A 17,116-nucleotide genomic window follows, 5' to 3' on the forward strand; every position below is an offset into this window, starting at 1 on the left:
CTCTGAGGTCCAGTGAGTGGTGTCCTGGGAGTGTAGCCTGCCTGGTCTTTCCCATCAGTTGTAAGAGTGGTATGTCAAAGGAGTCCAGCATCTAGAGTGCAAGCACTGAAGTCCCAGAAGCTCAGATGTGGGACTCTGAACAACCCATGGACTTCTGTAGGAAGTTTGCAGGCTATAGGATTGCACTGTTATATAGTTTGTATTTGTTAATTGACTGGATGTTTTCAAACTGAATTGAATGTTGATAGATTTATTGTACCTTTTTACTGTATTGGTATTGTTACTGAAATTTATTATTAGTATTTTTCTATTTTATCACTGCACTGTATTTTTTAATCTTGTAAACTGTTCTGAGAGCCAAATTGGTTATGGATGCCAGCTTATGTATACAAGCTTGAAATAAATAAAATACATTCTTAGATAACGTTTCATACTATTGTTGTTTGATATTTTATTCGATGCTACAGCGTTGTGAATGATGTTGTTAACTACTTTGTGCTTCCTTTTGGAAGAAAGAAAACAGGAAATGAATACATAATGAGGATGAATGGGAGGAGCCTCTGCCTCTTTTCCTCATATCTACAGTTGAGAGGGTAGGTAAAATCCATTATTGCTAGTTTGAGAACTCTTTGAGAGTGTTTGAACAGCTTTATTCTTTTCTCTTCTGCTTCAGTCACTTAAATGTGCATATTAAGGAGAGATCACATGCGAAAAGGATAATGCAACAAGTTTATTTTAAGTATATAGCAACTGAACAATGGCTCTTATGACACTGCAGAGCAGAAGTTGGCTATTGAAAACCCAGATAATTTAATATAAGTAGCAGGAAATGAACATCAGAACTAGAAGAGATTAAAAAAGCAAATCGAAACAAGGCTGCCTGAAAGATATGTGCCCTAAGTTTAAAAAAAAGAAAGCTAACTTTTTGAGGAAACGTGTGATTTCACAGCAGCGGGAGGATCTATACATTCTATTTCAAAAAAGATCAATCCTTCTTCTTGATTTTGTAAATTACACTGGCAGCTTTTCCTCCATGTCAGCAATTACATAGGATACAACAGTCCAAACAGCAGCACAGAGATTCATTTCAGTGGGATCCTGAACTGTCATTGTGTCCCCATGTGAATGATGAAACCAGAAGTATTTAGTAATATCATCACGCAAGCTGGCACCTGTGGAGAGAGAGGGAGAGAAAAGAGGAATGTCCTTCCATGTTATGGGCCTTGTAGGTGCAATTTTGACACTTTCTTTTACAGTGAGTTTGATTAAATCCAGAGAAGCTACCAACAGTCTCTACATGGTGCATATATTGATTTTTAGTCACACAGCTCAGGGGTTTTCATGACTTGACTTCCATATTTCTGTTAGCCCTAATATGATAAGGAGACAGCAAAAATGGAGGCAATTTAAAAAGAGAGAGCTCAACCCTACAGCTGCTAGAAAGGATTTGGAGTCTGAGCAGCAGCCTGAAGAACTTGCCCTGAGATCTAAGGCTGGATTCCAAACATGGAGTGCCCTCCCTCTGCCCACACTGCTGGCACAGAAAGAGCCATGGCGCTGGAGTGTTGTGGGTGTTCTGGGGGTGAGGAGGGCAGGGCAGGAGGCAAGTCTTGCCTGAATCCTCAGGGAGCTGCTGCCAGTTCGTGTTGACAGTACTGGTCTACATGGAGTCACGATATGGTTCAGTCTAAGGCCACTGCCTACATTCCTAGTTTAGCATTCTCATGTGCGGAAGGTCTAGAATCCATCTGCTCTGCTCATGATAGTGTCTGTCTAGATTCTGGTCATCCTGATCATCATTCCTCAGCTGAACCACTGGCCAGTCCTTACTAAGAATATTGCACCTACCTTTTCTTCTTCTTTATGCTCCCAAACCCCATGAATCTGAGTCCATCAGCAGGTGAAGGTACTGATCTCTCAGCTATGTTTTGTGAGTCTTGTGGGTCAGTCACAGGACACGTCCCCAAACCGGCCCTGTATGGCCAATCCTGGATTACCAGATTCTTTTGCAAATCATTCCTTAACCTAGCCACATCCTGGTGTTGCCATGTGTACCTAGGAATGAATGAGCATTGCTCTGCTTGCCCCCAGTGGGGATTGAATCGTTCAGGGCACTCCAGAAGAACGCTTGCAAAAGATCAATGTTTTGTCTGTGGTCCATTTTCTCACTGATCATTCTGGGACTTGTGCCTGCCGACACCTTCATCTCCCACTTCTCCTGTTCCAGCTAAGGTTTGTGAGACTTAGAGAAGTGGCAGCAATTTTTACATTTGCAATGTAAGCAACACCCTTCTCATCTGCTCCCTACAAGCCCCACCTGCCTTGCAAATGCATGCAGGTACTTGTACAGGGATCCTTGTACTTTCAAGTGCACCATTTTGAATACTTCCAATGTCCTTATTTATATAGCACATGATGGATTTGAATTTCCAAGCATTCCTTCACTCTCAGTGCAACTTTTATGGAGCCCTGTAATTTATAAAACTACTTTTGTTTTGACAGCTGTCAAACCAAACCAAACCAAACCAAACCAAACCAAACCAAACCAAACCAAACCTTTTCAGAGGCTGCCCAGATTTAGATCTTCATGAGTGTTGCAGATGCATATTTTCAAAATACAACAATGTTAAAAATGTCTGCAGATATTTGATAACATTATGGGTGGAAAAAAGGATTATAGATATGAGCAGTCTGTGCAAGGTGCCACCTCAGTACTTTGAAGGGGCTGTTAGCAGCTGTTAAAACAGGGATTGAAATGGTTGCCTGTTAAGCTAGCCATCATGATCCCTGGGAGAAAAATGGATAGAGAGAGCTGAAAATAGGTTGCAATTGTAATGGAGAAGTGGAGACAAATTGTTTCCTCCCTGGTGTCCTCTGGGTTATCCATGGGAAGACTAAAGGAAGGAAGGGGAAATAAAGTCAAGGGAGGGCTGATCATCAGTTGAAAGCACCATGCAAGTTTGCACAACAACCCACCCACCATGGCTTATGGTCCGGCTGCCCTGGGTTTACAGTTCCTTGCTTCAGGATTTTAAAAATCCCAATAGGTAATGAAGGGTATAAGTTTTCCTTCTTAAGGATAGGAAGACAGCAGAAAGGGAGAGGAAGAAGGATGGGTGAGAGGAAGTGCAGTTACAGGGATTGGGACAAGGTAAGATGACAGCTGAGAGTTCATATCTCAGGAGTGAGACACCTGCCAGAGACTCCTGGAGTGGCTTTGCTTCTTGTTCTAGGGAGTGAGAAGGTAGATCAGCAGATGCCACTGTCTCCTTGCTCTTGGCTTGTCATTGAGGTAGCAATGATGAGAAAGAGGATCAAGAACAACAGCAGCTGTGGATGATGCCCAGGAAATGGTAGATTCTCTAATGGAAGGGCCTGTTGAGCTTGTCTTGCTCATGTTTTTGGAGCTGGCTTCATTTCAGTAGGACCATTGAATTGAATCAAAGACTGTTGGTTCAGGACTATTCCAAGTGACTGCAGAGAGAAAGGAGTATGTGTCTGTTGACTGGGGAAACTGATTTGATTTCTGGAAATTGGAAATTGATTTCTGAGGGTGTTTTATGGACACCTTGCCCATGGATGAAATTAACATTTTTGTTTGCATGTGGAGTAAAGTGTTAGGGGAGACTTTTCCATTCCTGACACACACTTTGACCACATTGCTTTGCAAACTGAATCTAAATTCAAATAAATTCTTCTCATATCATTGCTTGAAATGTTACTTCACACATGCATGCTCAGTCTGAAGACCTGGGGCAGAGCTTAATTATACAAACAAAAGCCATAGCAGGTGTTCTGCTAATCAGAATAATGATGGGTGGTTGTGGGAATTTGGTTTTTTTTTGAAAAGCAAAGTCTTTAAACTGTAGTTTATTCAAATAATGCATCCAATGCTTTTGTTATTATTTTTGCCTTGTAATGGAACACCCCATTAAAAGCTTAACCAGGTTAATAAATATAACCCATACATTCACTGAAAACTTATAAGGGTAGGAATCTAAAGTATTGTATGCAGGCTTCCACCTGTATATAGAAGAGCTGCATCCCCCTCAGGTCAGGGAGCCTTCCGGAGTCATAACCCCTGATGTGTAAGAATCTGCAACCAGAATATAATACCCTACTCATGCCTTTTGGGGGATGCTGGGAACTCTTCCAACTACTTAAATTTCTTTCCCCCAAGTCTTGAGCAACAAATATTGGGTCTAGCTTGATGTTAAGACTAACCATGATTGCCCCAGTTAAATAAATTAGAATCACGTTCAAGTATGTAGTCAGTTCCTGCCCTAGTTGGTTCATTTCTCTTTCTCTCTCTCTCTCGCTCTCGCTCTCTCTCACACACACACACACACACAAAACTGAAGATTGTGCTTGCTTGCTTGGTTGGTTGTTTTTACATAGGAGGCCAAAGCAAAGCCACCTATGGGGAATGAATGTTACATTTCACAGAACTCAAAAGCACTGGGGGAAAGGCATTAATTTTTATTATAACTAAACAGAATGTTTAAATCCATTATTTGTTTCCACCCAAGAAATGCTTGGCATGTTTCACAGATGACATTGTGGTCAGGACCAAAGGTTGAATAAGCTTGCAACAGTCTTATGGGAGCTTAAAGGCTCTATAGCTGAGAGCATTTGCAACACTGGGAAATGAGACATTTATCAGCTTCAAAGCGATGTTGCTATGAAGGAAATCAAAATAGAGTCTGAGGTTCCCTGAAGCATCTCTTTAAACAGAAGATGCCTTTCAAACAGATGCAGAGCAGCATCACGTTTACATGCAAGGAGAAAGGGACAGAGTGGCTACATATTATCACTGTTTATTAAGCATTTAAAGCAAACATGGGGAACTTCTGGCCTGCAGGGTAGATACAGTGCATGGGAGTCCCCATCTGCTCTTCTGCAGGTAGGGATGGGGAAGCAGACAGTTTTCAAGCTTGTTCAGGTTCTTTGTTTTCAAACCACTTGCTCATCTCACCTCATTCTTGCTCCAGAATATAAGCATCTTTTTCTCCTGAATGGGAAAAGTATGCATTTGCAAAGGTGAAGGCTGCAGACGTTTCTAAGCATTAACCTGAAATACATTTTCCTATAGGTAAAGGTTGGAGATGCCTTTTTGTGGGGGAAATGTGCATTTCTGGAAGTACAAACACAAATCTAAGCTCATGAAATTGCAGAAAGTTCCCAGTAATTCCACTGTTGCTTTTGTTTCTGAATGTAAATATGGGAATGATTTATGAAAAGGAATACATTTCCTTTTTCATATCCTTGTCTCTAGGATTTGCTCCATCTTCTCAGGCAGGGAAAAGCTCTTATCTCCAATTATCAGCTAATTGGAAATAAGACATTTTCCTTTCTTTATCACAAGAAAGACCCATTGTCTCTGCAGCAGGGAAAAGGATGTATCTCCAGCCAGCAGTGCATCAGGGCTACGAGCAAGGATGCTTAAATACTGGTTTCTACCTGCATTGAAGGTCAAAGGTGTAAGAGTTTAGATTTCCCTCTCTGGCACACCACAACAGGGATACAGATATTCTATTCCCTAGCTAATCTGCATTGATGTTGTGACCTGCCCCGAGGCTTTGTTGCGATGGGGGTGGCATGGAAATGTTTTAAATAAATAAATAAATAAATACATTGAGAGAGCATGAAGTTAGAGGGTAGACTTGGATGTTGGGCCTGTGTGCATGTATGAGAAGGAATAGTGTGTGTGTGTGTGTGTGTGTGCGCGCGCATGCGTGTGCGTGCACACGTGTGCGTGTATGCACAAAAGAGTGGCGATTATGGCTGCTCTGGGTTCTGGTCATGCCAACTGCTGGCTTGAGGATCCTGGCAGGTTTTGTGCATGGCCAAAATAAAATAAAATAAAAAGATCCCCTACTCATGATTTAAAGCAACTAAATATTGTGGATGAACATTAATGCTGGGCACAGGTCCTGCTTACAGGCTTAGGTTTCACTGATATTTGCAGAAAGATAAAATATTGAAGGTTTTCCTGGACTGTATTAGTTGAGGCTTCAGGAAGAACAGTGTGGCTATTTGAACAAAGGCAAGGGGAATATAATCAATGTTTCACTCTTATATATATACTGGTCCATGTTTTCTGAAATGATAGCATTTGAGAAGCTAGGGAAAGAAGACCAACAATCTTTGCAACCCAGCACACAAAAACACCTCTGATCAAAGATGATGCCAAGTGGCCTGCATATTTTGATCCAATAATTTTATGGTACACCTTTTTATAAAGTGCACATATGATATTGAAACTTGGTGTTTTCTTCCTTTTTAATATGTCTACTTTATTTTACAGCTTCTATGACTGCACTTGAATCCTCACCCCCAACAATATATTCATCTGAAAATGCAACTGGGGCCATTATGGATGGGGTCGTACTGGAACAAAAATATATGGAAGGATTTGGGGTTTAAAAGTATGACTTCCTTTTTACCACATCTGCTTTTGTTTGCATTCAGTTACAGGTGGTGAACTTGGATAAGTGGACCGCAGACCTCTGATAACTGCTTGAGAGGACATCTGAAATAATCCGAGACAAGCCTCCGGAATTCAAACCCATCACCTACACCTGTAGCTGCAGCCCAAAGGAACCTTGTAGACACAAGATCTTTCCTTGATTGTTTTGCTGAAGCAGAGGAGACAAACCAACAGCAGAGTAGAGAATAGCAGCCTTAAACCATGATTTTGAACTTTTCCTTAGGCTGCCCTGTGCCAAATATCCTTATAAGTTTATCAGCACATTGCTTTTGTTACAGATCCATCATTAACTACTCAGTTTGGATTTGTAATGATTAAAACCTGCCACTTTTTTGTCAACACAACAAATTACAACATTTTCTAAGCATTACAGATATTGAAAGGAATTAAAACGAAAACCAGTCTCTATCTGCAGGCTCACAAATGAATAGACATGATACAGAAAAGGGTCTTTTCTGGGGTAGCATCCCAACTCCACATCCCTCAGGGAAGCTTGCGTGGTGCTGGCATTATAACCAGTGCTACAATGGCGGTCTGTTTACTGTTTTTGAATTTTCCCCAACATTGTAAATGTTTGTGTTGTTCAGTCTGTTTTATTGCTAAAGTTTTATTCCCTCCTGAGTGTGCTCATTTGTATGGATATGACAAAGCAAAATGTATTTGTTTTTGGGATAAATAATCTCACTTGTGACTGCTGTGCACTGCCCTGGATCTGGCTGGATGAACTGCAGTTTGAAATATTGAAAATGAATCGCTAGAAAGAAGAGACGGGAGCAGGAAGAAGCATGCAGGCTGAAATAGTCATATTTTTATGCCCAATGGAGAGGATAAACTGGCCTTTCCCTGGACAGGGTGTTGAATGTGAGATGCAGGAAAGCAGCGGCCTGGTGCGTTTTTGTCCCCTGGCTAAAGGCAAAGGTCTTCCCATTAGGCCGACTGAGGCAGCACTTGGGTGGCAGACAGGGAAGGGAGAAGATGGCAGGACTTGTGAAACTTTGGATCAGTGGCATGTGTGTATCTGTGTGTGTGTGCCGGATGCCAGGAACTGCTTTGCCTCAGATGGCAAGATAGGTTGGGCCAAGCTGAAAGGCCAGAGAGTGTTTTCCCTTGAGCTCTGCAGTCCCAGAGAATCTGGCAGTTGGAGGAGTTTAGTTGCAAAAAAAGGTATATATTATGAGCCGCCTCCTCAGCAAGGAAAGCTTTAAAGGGAAGAGTTATTGAGTATGCTAGGAAAGGATATATTTAGGAGCCTTTTAAAGTGCAAGGGAACTTGCTTGTCTTTTCTCCCTGTAATCTTCCACTTATATATGGAGGCAGCAGATGAACTACTGGCACAAGATTAGCATGCATGGAATTGGAGAGAGATACTGAGAGAGAGGGTTAGGCATAAGAGAGACGCAAATATATCAGCATTTTGTTCATTATGGTATGACCTTTCTCAAAACTTCCCACAGCCTATTTCTCTGCAGTCTCTTTTCCTTTTACCCTGCAGGGGCACAGCTAGGCAGCCAAAAGTGGCCATTTAGCAGGAATGCAGTGCAAGGGTAGCAGAGAGGCAGGGATGGGTTTGCTGTCCCCCCTGCTCTGCACAGGATGCCTGTCATCCTCTGAGTGGAAAGACTTACTGTTCTCCTGTCTGGATCGCACCCTGAAGGAGGCGAAGTGTGACTGGGTGGGAGCACAACAAGTTTTAAATAGTGTATCATTCTTTATGGACACTGTTGGGCAAAATGCAATAAGGGCAGGCATAGTCCACATTTCTTCAGCACAGCCGTCTTAAAGACACTAGACTGGCCTAAATTGTAGCTTCTCTCTTGGGGCAAGTAGCAGCCTGCAGGTAGGGAACAGTAATTGGGACTGAGGCATGGAGGGGAAGGGTGAAAATTTGAACTAAGTACCCCACGTAACTCTTTATATCTAGCACAACTTTGACACAGCAGTACTGAAGGTGGATGCATAATAATTTCTGTATGATGCTGCATGATAAGCCCTTGCATGCTAAGGTATTGTTTTCAATCTTGTTTACCTGCTTTTGAAGTCATAGTTTGAAATATATTTAAAAGATGATTTGAAACCAAATCTTCACCCATCCCTCTTAGAGGTGGGCCTTGCCTGACCTCTCACAAAAAGTTTTGTTTTGAAAGGGAAAAGGCTGAGCATTAAGTGTAATCTCAGGTTGCCCAGTTGGGCTTTTGGACCATAATGCCCAAGGACTTACTCTGATAAACCCGTTAGAGGAGATAACTTCAGGTTTGTCAACCTTAACTCTGAGAGAAAGCTGCTTCCAAGCCATAGAGCGTTATAGCTACCACTAATTTCTCTCTCTCTCTCTCTCTCTAACAGGGAAAATGTGTGTGGACTGTGTGTCATTTCAATTTTTCGCTTCAGGTGCCACAACATCTAAAGCCAGCACCGTTCCACAAGATTAAATCCATGAGCTGTTTAGGGCCTCTGGCAGCAGACAATACTTTGAGAATTTTGTCAAATCAAGCCAAACTGATCAAGAAGTTAATGTCGTTCCAATGGGGCAGCAGTGTCATTAGCCCTGCCATTGAGTCTCTGCGCTTGAAATTACTGGGTAAAGCAAATGGTGCTTGAGTTACCCTGTTACAGACCCTGAAATAGTTTCCAGCACAGAGCTTATAAATAACATCAGGAATCCTGCTGCTTTACCTCGTGAATCACTGCTCTCTAAAGCTTTTAAAATTCAAGATTTTAAAATGGCAAAAGGAAAGCACTCATTCAGTCACCTCAGTGGCTAATGAAACAAGGGGTGCCAATGGGAAGAGGGAGAGAAATTTCTGTCAGTCTAATTTCCCATTCTGTTTAGTTCATCTAATTATTAATTCTTATTGATACAGTAAATAGGCTAAATTACAGCTCAGAATTATCGCAGTTACTTTTGCAGCATATTAACCTTTTGCTCTTCACTGCAGAAGCAATTGCAGCAGCTGGAGATGGAAACTAGGTGTGCATAAAAACGGTGTGAAATCAGGCCTTGGAAAAGGAAGGAGTTCCACTCTGCAGCACAAAAGCTGACAAGAATCTAAAATAACTTATCCTAAAGTGCTCTCAAGTTAAGAAAAAACAGATATAGCCTTTGTTTTCTTTAAACACCAGCCTTTGGTGCCTTTTTCCTCCCACAGGCTCACCCCAACTACTTCCAGGCACTACGCAAGAAGATTTTAAAAAAGAAAAAAGAAAAGCACTCTTAAAGAGGGTATATTTCCAACAGGCAAACAACTGCACCACATAGCTTGGCATGGAAATTCATTCTTTCTCCTCTCCCATGAGTCTTCTTTCTTGACCTATTTCACTGTAAAGGCTCCGAAAAAGGGTGTCATATACAACCAACTCTTGCATTACCTCTCTCTTTATCACACAAATACAAATACTCTCCCCCCTGTATTTTTACATGTTTTTAAGCCATTGCTGTTCATTAGGCTTATATGGCCTGCCCTACGCAGAAAAGGTGACAAAAGGCTGAGAGCAATGAAGGTCTACATGACTGCAGCTAGGGATTCATGTTTGGAAGTTATTCCTTGCATAGAAAAATGTAACAAGAAACAGGCTTAAGTAGGACCTTCTCCCTAGCTTTTGACTTGCTTGAAGTTGTTTAGGTGTATTTAGAAACAAAGGCAACACATTCTCTTCCCACTGCACTCTGTCACTGTGGTCTTTAGGTAGCATGTCACTAGTAGGTCCATAAGGCGTCCGGTCCATTAGAGAGAAGAGCCTTCACTGTAGTGGCCACATTTCTGTGGAACTCTCTGCCTCTGGAGGTCTGGCAGGCACTGATTCTGTGTTTTTACCAACATTTTGTGAAAATGCCCTTATCTCAAAAAGCCTTCCTGAACTTTGTTGTTAACATGCTGTTTTTAACATTTTTGCACTTATCGGTTTTATCTTTTCTGTCTCACCACTCTGAGAATATCCATAATAAATCTCTCACCTGCGGGCTTTTAGATACCCACCCACTGCATCTTGCCAGAATTCTGCAACTTGATTGTGTTGTCTGCACAGGCAGATCTGAATTTGCTGTGTTCTGGTTCTATATCCCCAGTTAACTACAACTTTTCCCTATATGCCCTCCCGCCCCCTAAGATCGGCAGTAGAGGTCCTCGTCTGGGAACCCTCTGAAAGAGGTTAGGAGACAGAGTACCCGGAGGAGAGCTTTGTCTGCGGTGGCGCCCTGAGTATGGAATGTGCTTCCTAGAGAAATCCGCCTGGCGCTGTCATTATATGCTTTTCAGCGCCAGGTCAAGACCTTCTTATTTAACCAATATTTTTAAGTTAATTAATTGTAATGGCATATTTATTTCTTTAATTCATTTTAACTATGTTATTTTATACTGTCGCGGTATAGCCAATTTATTTATTTGTTTAGGATTGGTGGATTTTAATGTTTGTAAACCACCCAAAGAGCCCTCTGGGCTATTAGGGTGGTATATAAATGCAAATAATAAATAAATAAACACCTGGGAGTCACAGTCATCACTTAAAAGCTTACTTCATGGCGACACAGCTAAACCAGGTTGACCACCCCACCGCTTTCCCAGATTTCAAAAAGGCTGAGAAATGCTCTGAACTGAACTGTACTGTTGAAGATGACAGATCAGGTGTACAAAGATCAGGCTTCCTGACAGATTGGGTGAAGTCCTTTCTCTCACAGAAGCAGATTGTGGAGCCAAACTCCTAATTTATGCACATATCTGGAAATTACAGCTTAATAGGATTCTGTGCTAATAACCTCCAACTTGCAATTAAACTGCTTCAGCATCCTGCATGAGAATTCTCGCAAATGTGAATTTTAAAACTGGACAAATTTAAAATCAGATAAGTCACTCCTTTCTACTGTATAAGAGCTTTCATTCTATTCATCAATGAAAAATCAGCTAGGCAGTACATAATGAAATCTCCTGTTTTTATTCCTCGATTGTAAAGTGTTTTTTTTTCTCTTCAGACAAGCATCAAATACAGCAATGTGAGAAGAATTCTATATGCAATTAAAATTCTGACTCTGCCCCTTGTGCTTTCATGTTTTCACAATATAAATCTGGACATGCACAACTGATACCAATAGCTGAAACCTGGCTATTTAAAGAAAAACTACATTCTTAGAAAGAATTTATTGTTCTCCCTTGATGAATTGAGGGAGTAGAATTCAGATTATATAACTGCAATTGCCAACTAAGCATTTTTGCTTAGGCAATCTCTGTTACCTGAACCAGGTAAGTTCTATTAGTATGTCAATATACAAAGAATTTAAGGGAGATGAAATATTGGATCATATCTCATGTTATTCCTACTTAGAGTAGACAGACTGAAATAAATGATACTCAAATAACATTCATTTCAATGGGCTTGCACTAAGAGTAGATACTACACCTTATCTAAACTATGAGAATTAGTGATGACACCTGGAAACGAAGCAGGGAATATATCTGTCTGCTTCTGACAGACTGTGTTTATTCTGAAATTGGTTCTGTCCTTTTCCCTCATCACTCAGAAGTTTTTTTTTCTGCAAATGAAAATTCACATACAAATTTGCATTTAAATGCATTTAACTATGTAGTTCTGAATCCATTTTTTCAAATTATATATTTCTATTTTAACCCCAAACATGTATTTTAAACATGAGCTGAGAATGTATTGCAAATTCAGAGAAGTGAAAAATCTGAAAGAGAGCTGGGTTCTGATCCACACATTAGTATGGGAGGTACAAATCACACCAAGATCAGTTCATATCATAATTTGGTCTGATTGAATTCCTCAGGCATCCCAAAGAGGAAGCAGCATAAAATGAAGGATTCAGTGCTAGCTCAAAAAAGGAAAATGATGAAAATAGAAAGGAAGAAACCTTCCTTGAAGAACAGTGCCTGTCACCTTATTCATAATAAGTAAACTTGGAATTAAATGTCGAAGTTTACTGACGGTATCAAATGATTTCAGAGGGATACTGATAATACCAAATATTTCAGATGGTTAAAACAAAAAGAGGATTGTAAGGAACTCCAAAGGGTACTCTCCATGCTGGGATAATGGGTATCAAAATGGCATATGGAGTTCAATGTAGGCAAGTATAAAGTGATGCTCATTGGTGCAACGTATCACAAGGTCAAGTAGAAGCCGATCAAACTGAGCTGCCCGTCACTGACCAAGAAAGACATCTTGGGATTGTGATGAACAGCTTGATGAAAATGTTGACCCAGAGTGCAGCTGCTGCGAAAAAGGCAGACTCCATGTTAGGCATCATTAGGCGTGGAACTGAAAACAAAACTGCCAGTATCACGCTCTCCTATGCAAATCTTTGGTGCTACCATACTTAGAATATTGTGTACAGTTCTGCTTGCCACCCTTGAAAAAGGACATTACAGAATTGCAAAAAAAAAAAAAAAAAAAAAAGTGCAGAAAAGGGCAACTAAAATAGCCAAGGGGTTGGAGCAGGTCCCCAATGAGGAATCGTTACAACAGTTGCTTAGCTTGCTTTTACTAAAGGGAGACATGGTAGAAGTATAAAAATTATGCTTGGGGTGCAGATAGTGGATAGTAAGACGTTTTTTCATTCCTCCTCCATAATATTAGAACTTGGGATCACCCTATGAAGCTGACTGGTGGAGATTCACAAGAATTGAAAGGAAGTCCTTCTTTGCACAGTGCATAGTTAAATTACGGAATTCAGTTCCACTGTTGTAACGATGGCCAACACACTGATTGAAGGGACAAATTCATGGCAGAGAAGACTCTGACTGGCCCCCAGTCCTCCTAGGCATATGCTGCCTCCGCTATCAGGGGCAACGTGACACCAGCAGCTGGGGAACCTGGGCAAGAGGGGGCTGTTGTACTAATGCCCTGCCAGTCGTTTTCCTCTGGGCAGCTGCTTGGCTACTGTGAACAGAATGCTGGACTAGATGGACCCTTGGGTTGATGCAGCATGGCTGTCCTTCTGATATTTTTAGCATCAAGCATAGTGGAAGAAGGAATAGACTGTAGTGAAGTAGATCCAAAGCCTATAGATTAGCTTTCCTCAACCTAGTATGCTCCAGATGTGTTGCAATGCTCTCATCTGCAGGGCACAGGGTTGGGAAGGGCTGCTATAGATTCTCATAAGGTGGCTATATCCATATTGCCCCAAAGAGGAAATGCAGAAAAAAAGACAGAGGTCTACATAAAATTTGCACATGCAGAGGAAGCATAATTATAGTTTACACAGAAACACAATACATCCCACTGTAGTGTGGAAAGCTGTGGCCAGGTGACCTGCAGATTTGTTCATTCCACTGTGCAAATGCTAACTGTTGATGGGCATCTTCAAGGTCCCTCCCTTGCTCTACTTTCTGATTTCCCCCCCTATTTTAAACTACACCAGGACAAAGGAGGACAACTGTAAATAGAGGACTGAACTTCATAATGTATATTTCAAATGCTTCTGAAAAATGCACGTGTTTATCCAGGTGTTCTCTAATCATATACTACTCTATTTACTGCTCTTCCCACTGTTTTCCCCCCAACCATATTTGTATTATTATTCCATTAAACAGATAAATATAATGTTAAACAACACTTTGGATGACAAGTATTTATTATCCTGTATAAACATTCACATTAGCTCCTTGTATAGGTTTGTATCATTACTGCAGTTTTTAACAGTGTATTTAAACGTGTTTTTATGATATTGGGCCACTTAGAGGATTTATTTTATCAGTGGCACATAAGCTTTAATAATAAATAGTAAATCAAGAGATCAATAATGATATAGGACACGTGGCATCCTAATCCAGTTGTTTATAGGTCACACTTCAAAGGGAGCATTCCTTCAAGAAAGGAAGTGGGGTGGGCAACCAATCCATCCCCCATTCCCCCTTTCCATCTCCAGACAGGGACCACAAAAGAGGGCTTGGGGAATATCCTTGGGAACAAGGAAAGAGACACAGACCTGTCAATCGCCATGCTTGCTTTGGCTGTTGGGGCCACCAAAAATGGTGGCCCTTTGATTGGAGGAAGAAACACATTACTCTGAAATCTTGCAGGGTGGGGATTCTTCTCTGCTCTGCCTATGAATTAAATCTAAATAATATTTAGAAATTTCAAATTCCAAAAATGAAAGTCCAGGGTTGATGATTCTGAAGACACTTCAGGGGCATACTCTAACTTGCCCAGATGAGGCGCCATTGCTTTTTCTTAAGCATATTGCTTCCTGACAGCAGGCCCGTGGCTCATTTGGCACATTTTCCTCACTGATGGGCTATCAGTAATAGGAGACTTTCACCACTGTACATTCTTGGAACGTTCCTCAGTACAACCTTTTATACAGCTGTTTTCAGCTTCCAGATAATGCCACAATCCCAGCTGTATGATGTAACACAAGGAGGATATTTCTTTTTTGCATTTTGTTTGATCTTGAGCAATATAGATTACATTAAGCCAGCATGATTTAAAAATTCCCCAACAGTCTTCCCAGCATACTAGGACACTGTTGGAGCCTATCAAGTTACTTTAACACTCTGGCTTTTGTAGTGATTCTCCCCTTGTTATTCCACAAAACTGAATAGCAAACTTATCTAACATATTGTGATGACATGATGGAAACAATTCATAGGGCATTTTATATCTGGCAATATCTGTAAAACAGAAGAGTAAGTCTTATGTTACAAGCTGCCCTGAGATGCTTTGCGTACAGGATGGGGTATAAATATTTTAAATAAATAAATAAGCTTGTCCCATTAAAGATATCCTTTTCATTGTTGCTTGACAGAATGCCTGTGGTATTGGTAGTGGTGGGATCAGAACAGGCAAAAATGGCCCTCAGACCTCTGAAGTTGTCCACCCCACTGTGGGTGTTGCATGGAGCTGAAATGGGGATGGACGTAGTTTGTGCATTTCTGGAGGAAAGAGGTTAGATGTCATCAATGCAGAAACAACAGCCACAGTTGCTTTCCCGTTAAGATAGGGATGTGTTGGGAAATTAGGGCTGCACACACCATTAAGTGCTTTGGCATCCTGCTGATCCCCTTCCTCTGCCTAGTGGAATCTGCCGTATGCCATGCTGGCTACCCACCTTGCTGGGCCACAGTTCACCACTGAAAGATACACTCTGCCGCACACATTCCGCTCCTCCTCTGCATAAGCCTCTTCTCACCATGCTCTGTTGCTCCAGCAATTGAATGTGAGCGTGATTTTGCTTTTAATTTTCTATAGTTTACGCTAGGGGAAGGGTGGTGTTTGGACTGCTCTGTTCCTGCCGAAGCTTTGCCAAGAGAGTCTACGCCATCAGCCTGTATAAACTGTCCGAGATAACGCAAGTTTTTCCCTCTCTAGCAAAAGAAACAATCCTGTTTTTCTTGACTCATATCAGTCACTGACTTCTAAGACTTGACTTGAGCACTTAGTTCTTTGAAGCTGCCATGCTCTCTCTGGAGAACCATTGCTGGTTGTAAAATATTCAGTGCTCGGCACATTTGGAGGTTAGAGGGAAGCTCTCATGTGAATATCCAAATTGGCTGTTCCTCTTCTTTCACAATCAGGGTGCAATTCCTAGAATTACCCAACTCTCTTAAAATCTTCTTTCTGTATTAGAACATAATCCCTCATTAAAAATAGGAATGAAGCCATATTTTCAGAAAATGTTCTGTCCTAAAGAATAAAAGTTCTGTTCAGCAGAATAAAAAGCTGCGCTTTCTTTTAGAAGAAGTGTGGATGACAAATATTCTCACATCCTTTTGTGCACATTGGAAGTCTTATTAAGAAAGTGTTTTGTTGAAGACACTGCAGTGTTTGAAAACTGTGGCACTATAGAAAATACTTTATCATCTAATTTCTTCATTCCTCTTGATGAAAATGGGCAATAGACTGATTTTTCTTGGATTTTTTTTGCTGTGGTTTTGTTTGGGCACTTGTTAACGTTCTCAGAATTTCCCAGCAAAAGACTTCAACAATGAATGTGGACATTTTCTGCACATCATTTAGTAATTCTTATTGGTCCTTGGACAAGACAGCCTCCATGACTTCCTTCCCAGTGAATCGATCTCACCACCATGGTCAGCAGCTGCTATTGCTCTTCGCAGTCTTCCTCATCACTTGCTGGCTTGATGCAGGCAGTGAGGCAGTGGGTATTTGCTCTCTGTTCTTCTGGGCCAGCATGAGAGGCAGATGAGCAAACTGGTTGCAATGGAGCAATTCCAGGGCACTCTTGTGTGTAGGCCCCTGCTGGGCTGTGGGCTCTTGGTGGGTGCCTGCCTTTCATGTTGGCCCTGCCTCTGGTGGGGCAAGACAGACAAAGAATCTTTGGGTCCTGTGAATTCACCTTGGGAGCTCCTTTCTAGCCATGTGTGTTTGTAGCACTGGAGTGCGGAGAAAGCTGCTATCCACAACCACTTGCCTGGCTTCTTCTGCACTGCCTGCCCCTTCCCACTGGGGAATGAACAGGTCCATAGTTCCTTGCTTGAGATGGGAGGTGTTTGGTGTTGGGACCATTTTCTTTCTCAGGAGCTGAAGCAACAGCAGCAGGGGGGAAGTTCTGATGGCAGGGAAGGTGGGCTCCTTGTACATGAGGGGAGGGGGGAAGTAATACGCAAGGTGGGGCTGGCTTTCTTGCTGCCTCAATGCCTCTATCTGTTTCTGCTGGGA

General features: G+C 41.6%; 1 protein-coding gene across 8 annotated transcripts in view; it reads right to left on the reverse strand.

The window, feature by feature from the left end:
- Positions 1-715: 715 nt before the first annotated feature.
- The window catches only part of CPQ (carboxypeptidase Q), a 202,958-nt gene continuing 186,557 nt past the window's right edge, over positions 716-17,116 (reverse strand). For 6 of the 8 annotated variants that reach the window (XM_044424419.1, XM_044424420.1, XM_044424418.1 and 3 more), the window contains one exon: positions 716-1,172. In XM_044424419.1, coding sequence (XP_044280354.1) covers positions 1,012-1,172 — 161 coding nt within the window. In that variant the 3' untranslated portion in view covers positions 716-1,011. The other 2 variants (XM_044424414.1, XM_044424415.1) reach the window with 2 other exon arrangements.

Source organism: Varanus komodoensis, unplaced genomic scaffold, assembly GCF_004798865.1.
Source record: "Varanus komodoensis strain SLA01 unplaced genomic scaffold, ASM479886v1 scaffold14_1, whole genome shotgun sequence".
Taxonomy (NCBI): Eukaryota; Metazoa; Chordata; class Lepidosauria; order Squamata; family Varanidae; genus Varanus; species Varanus komodoensis.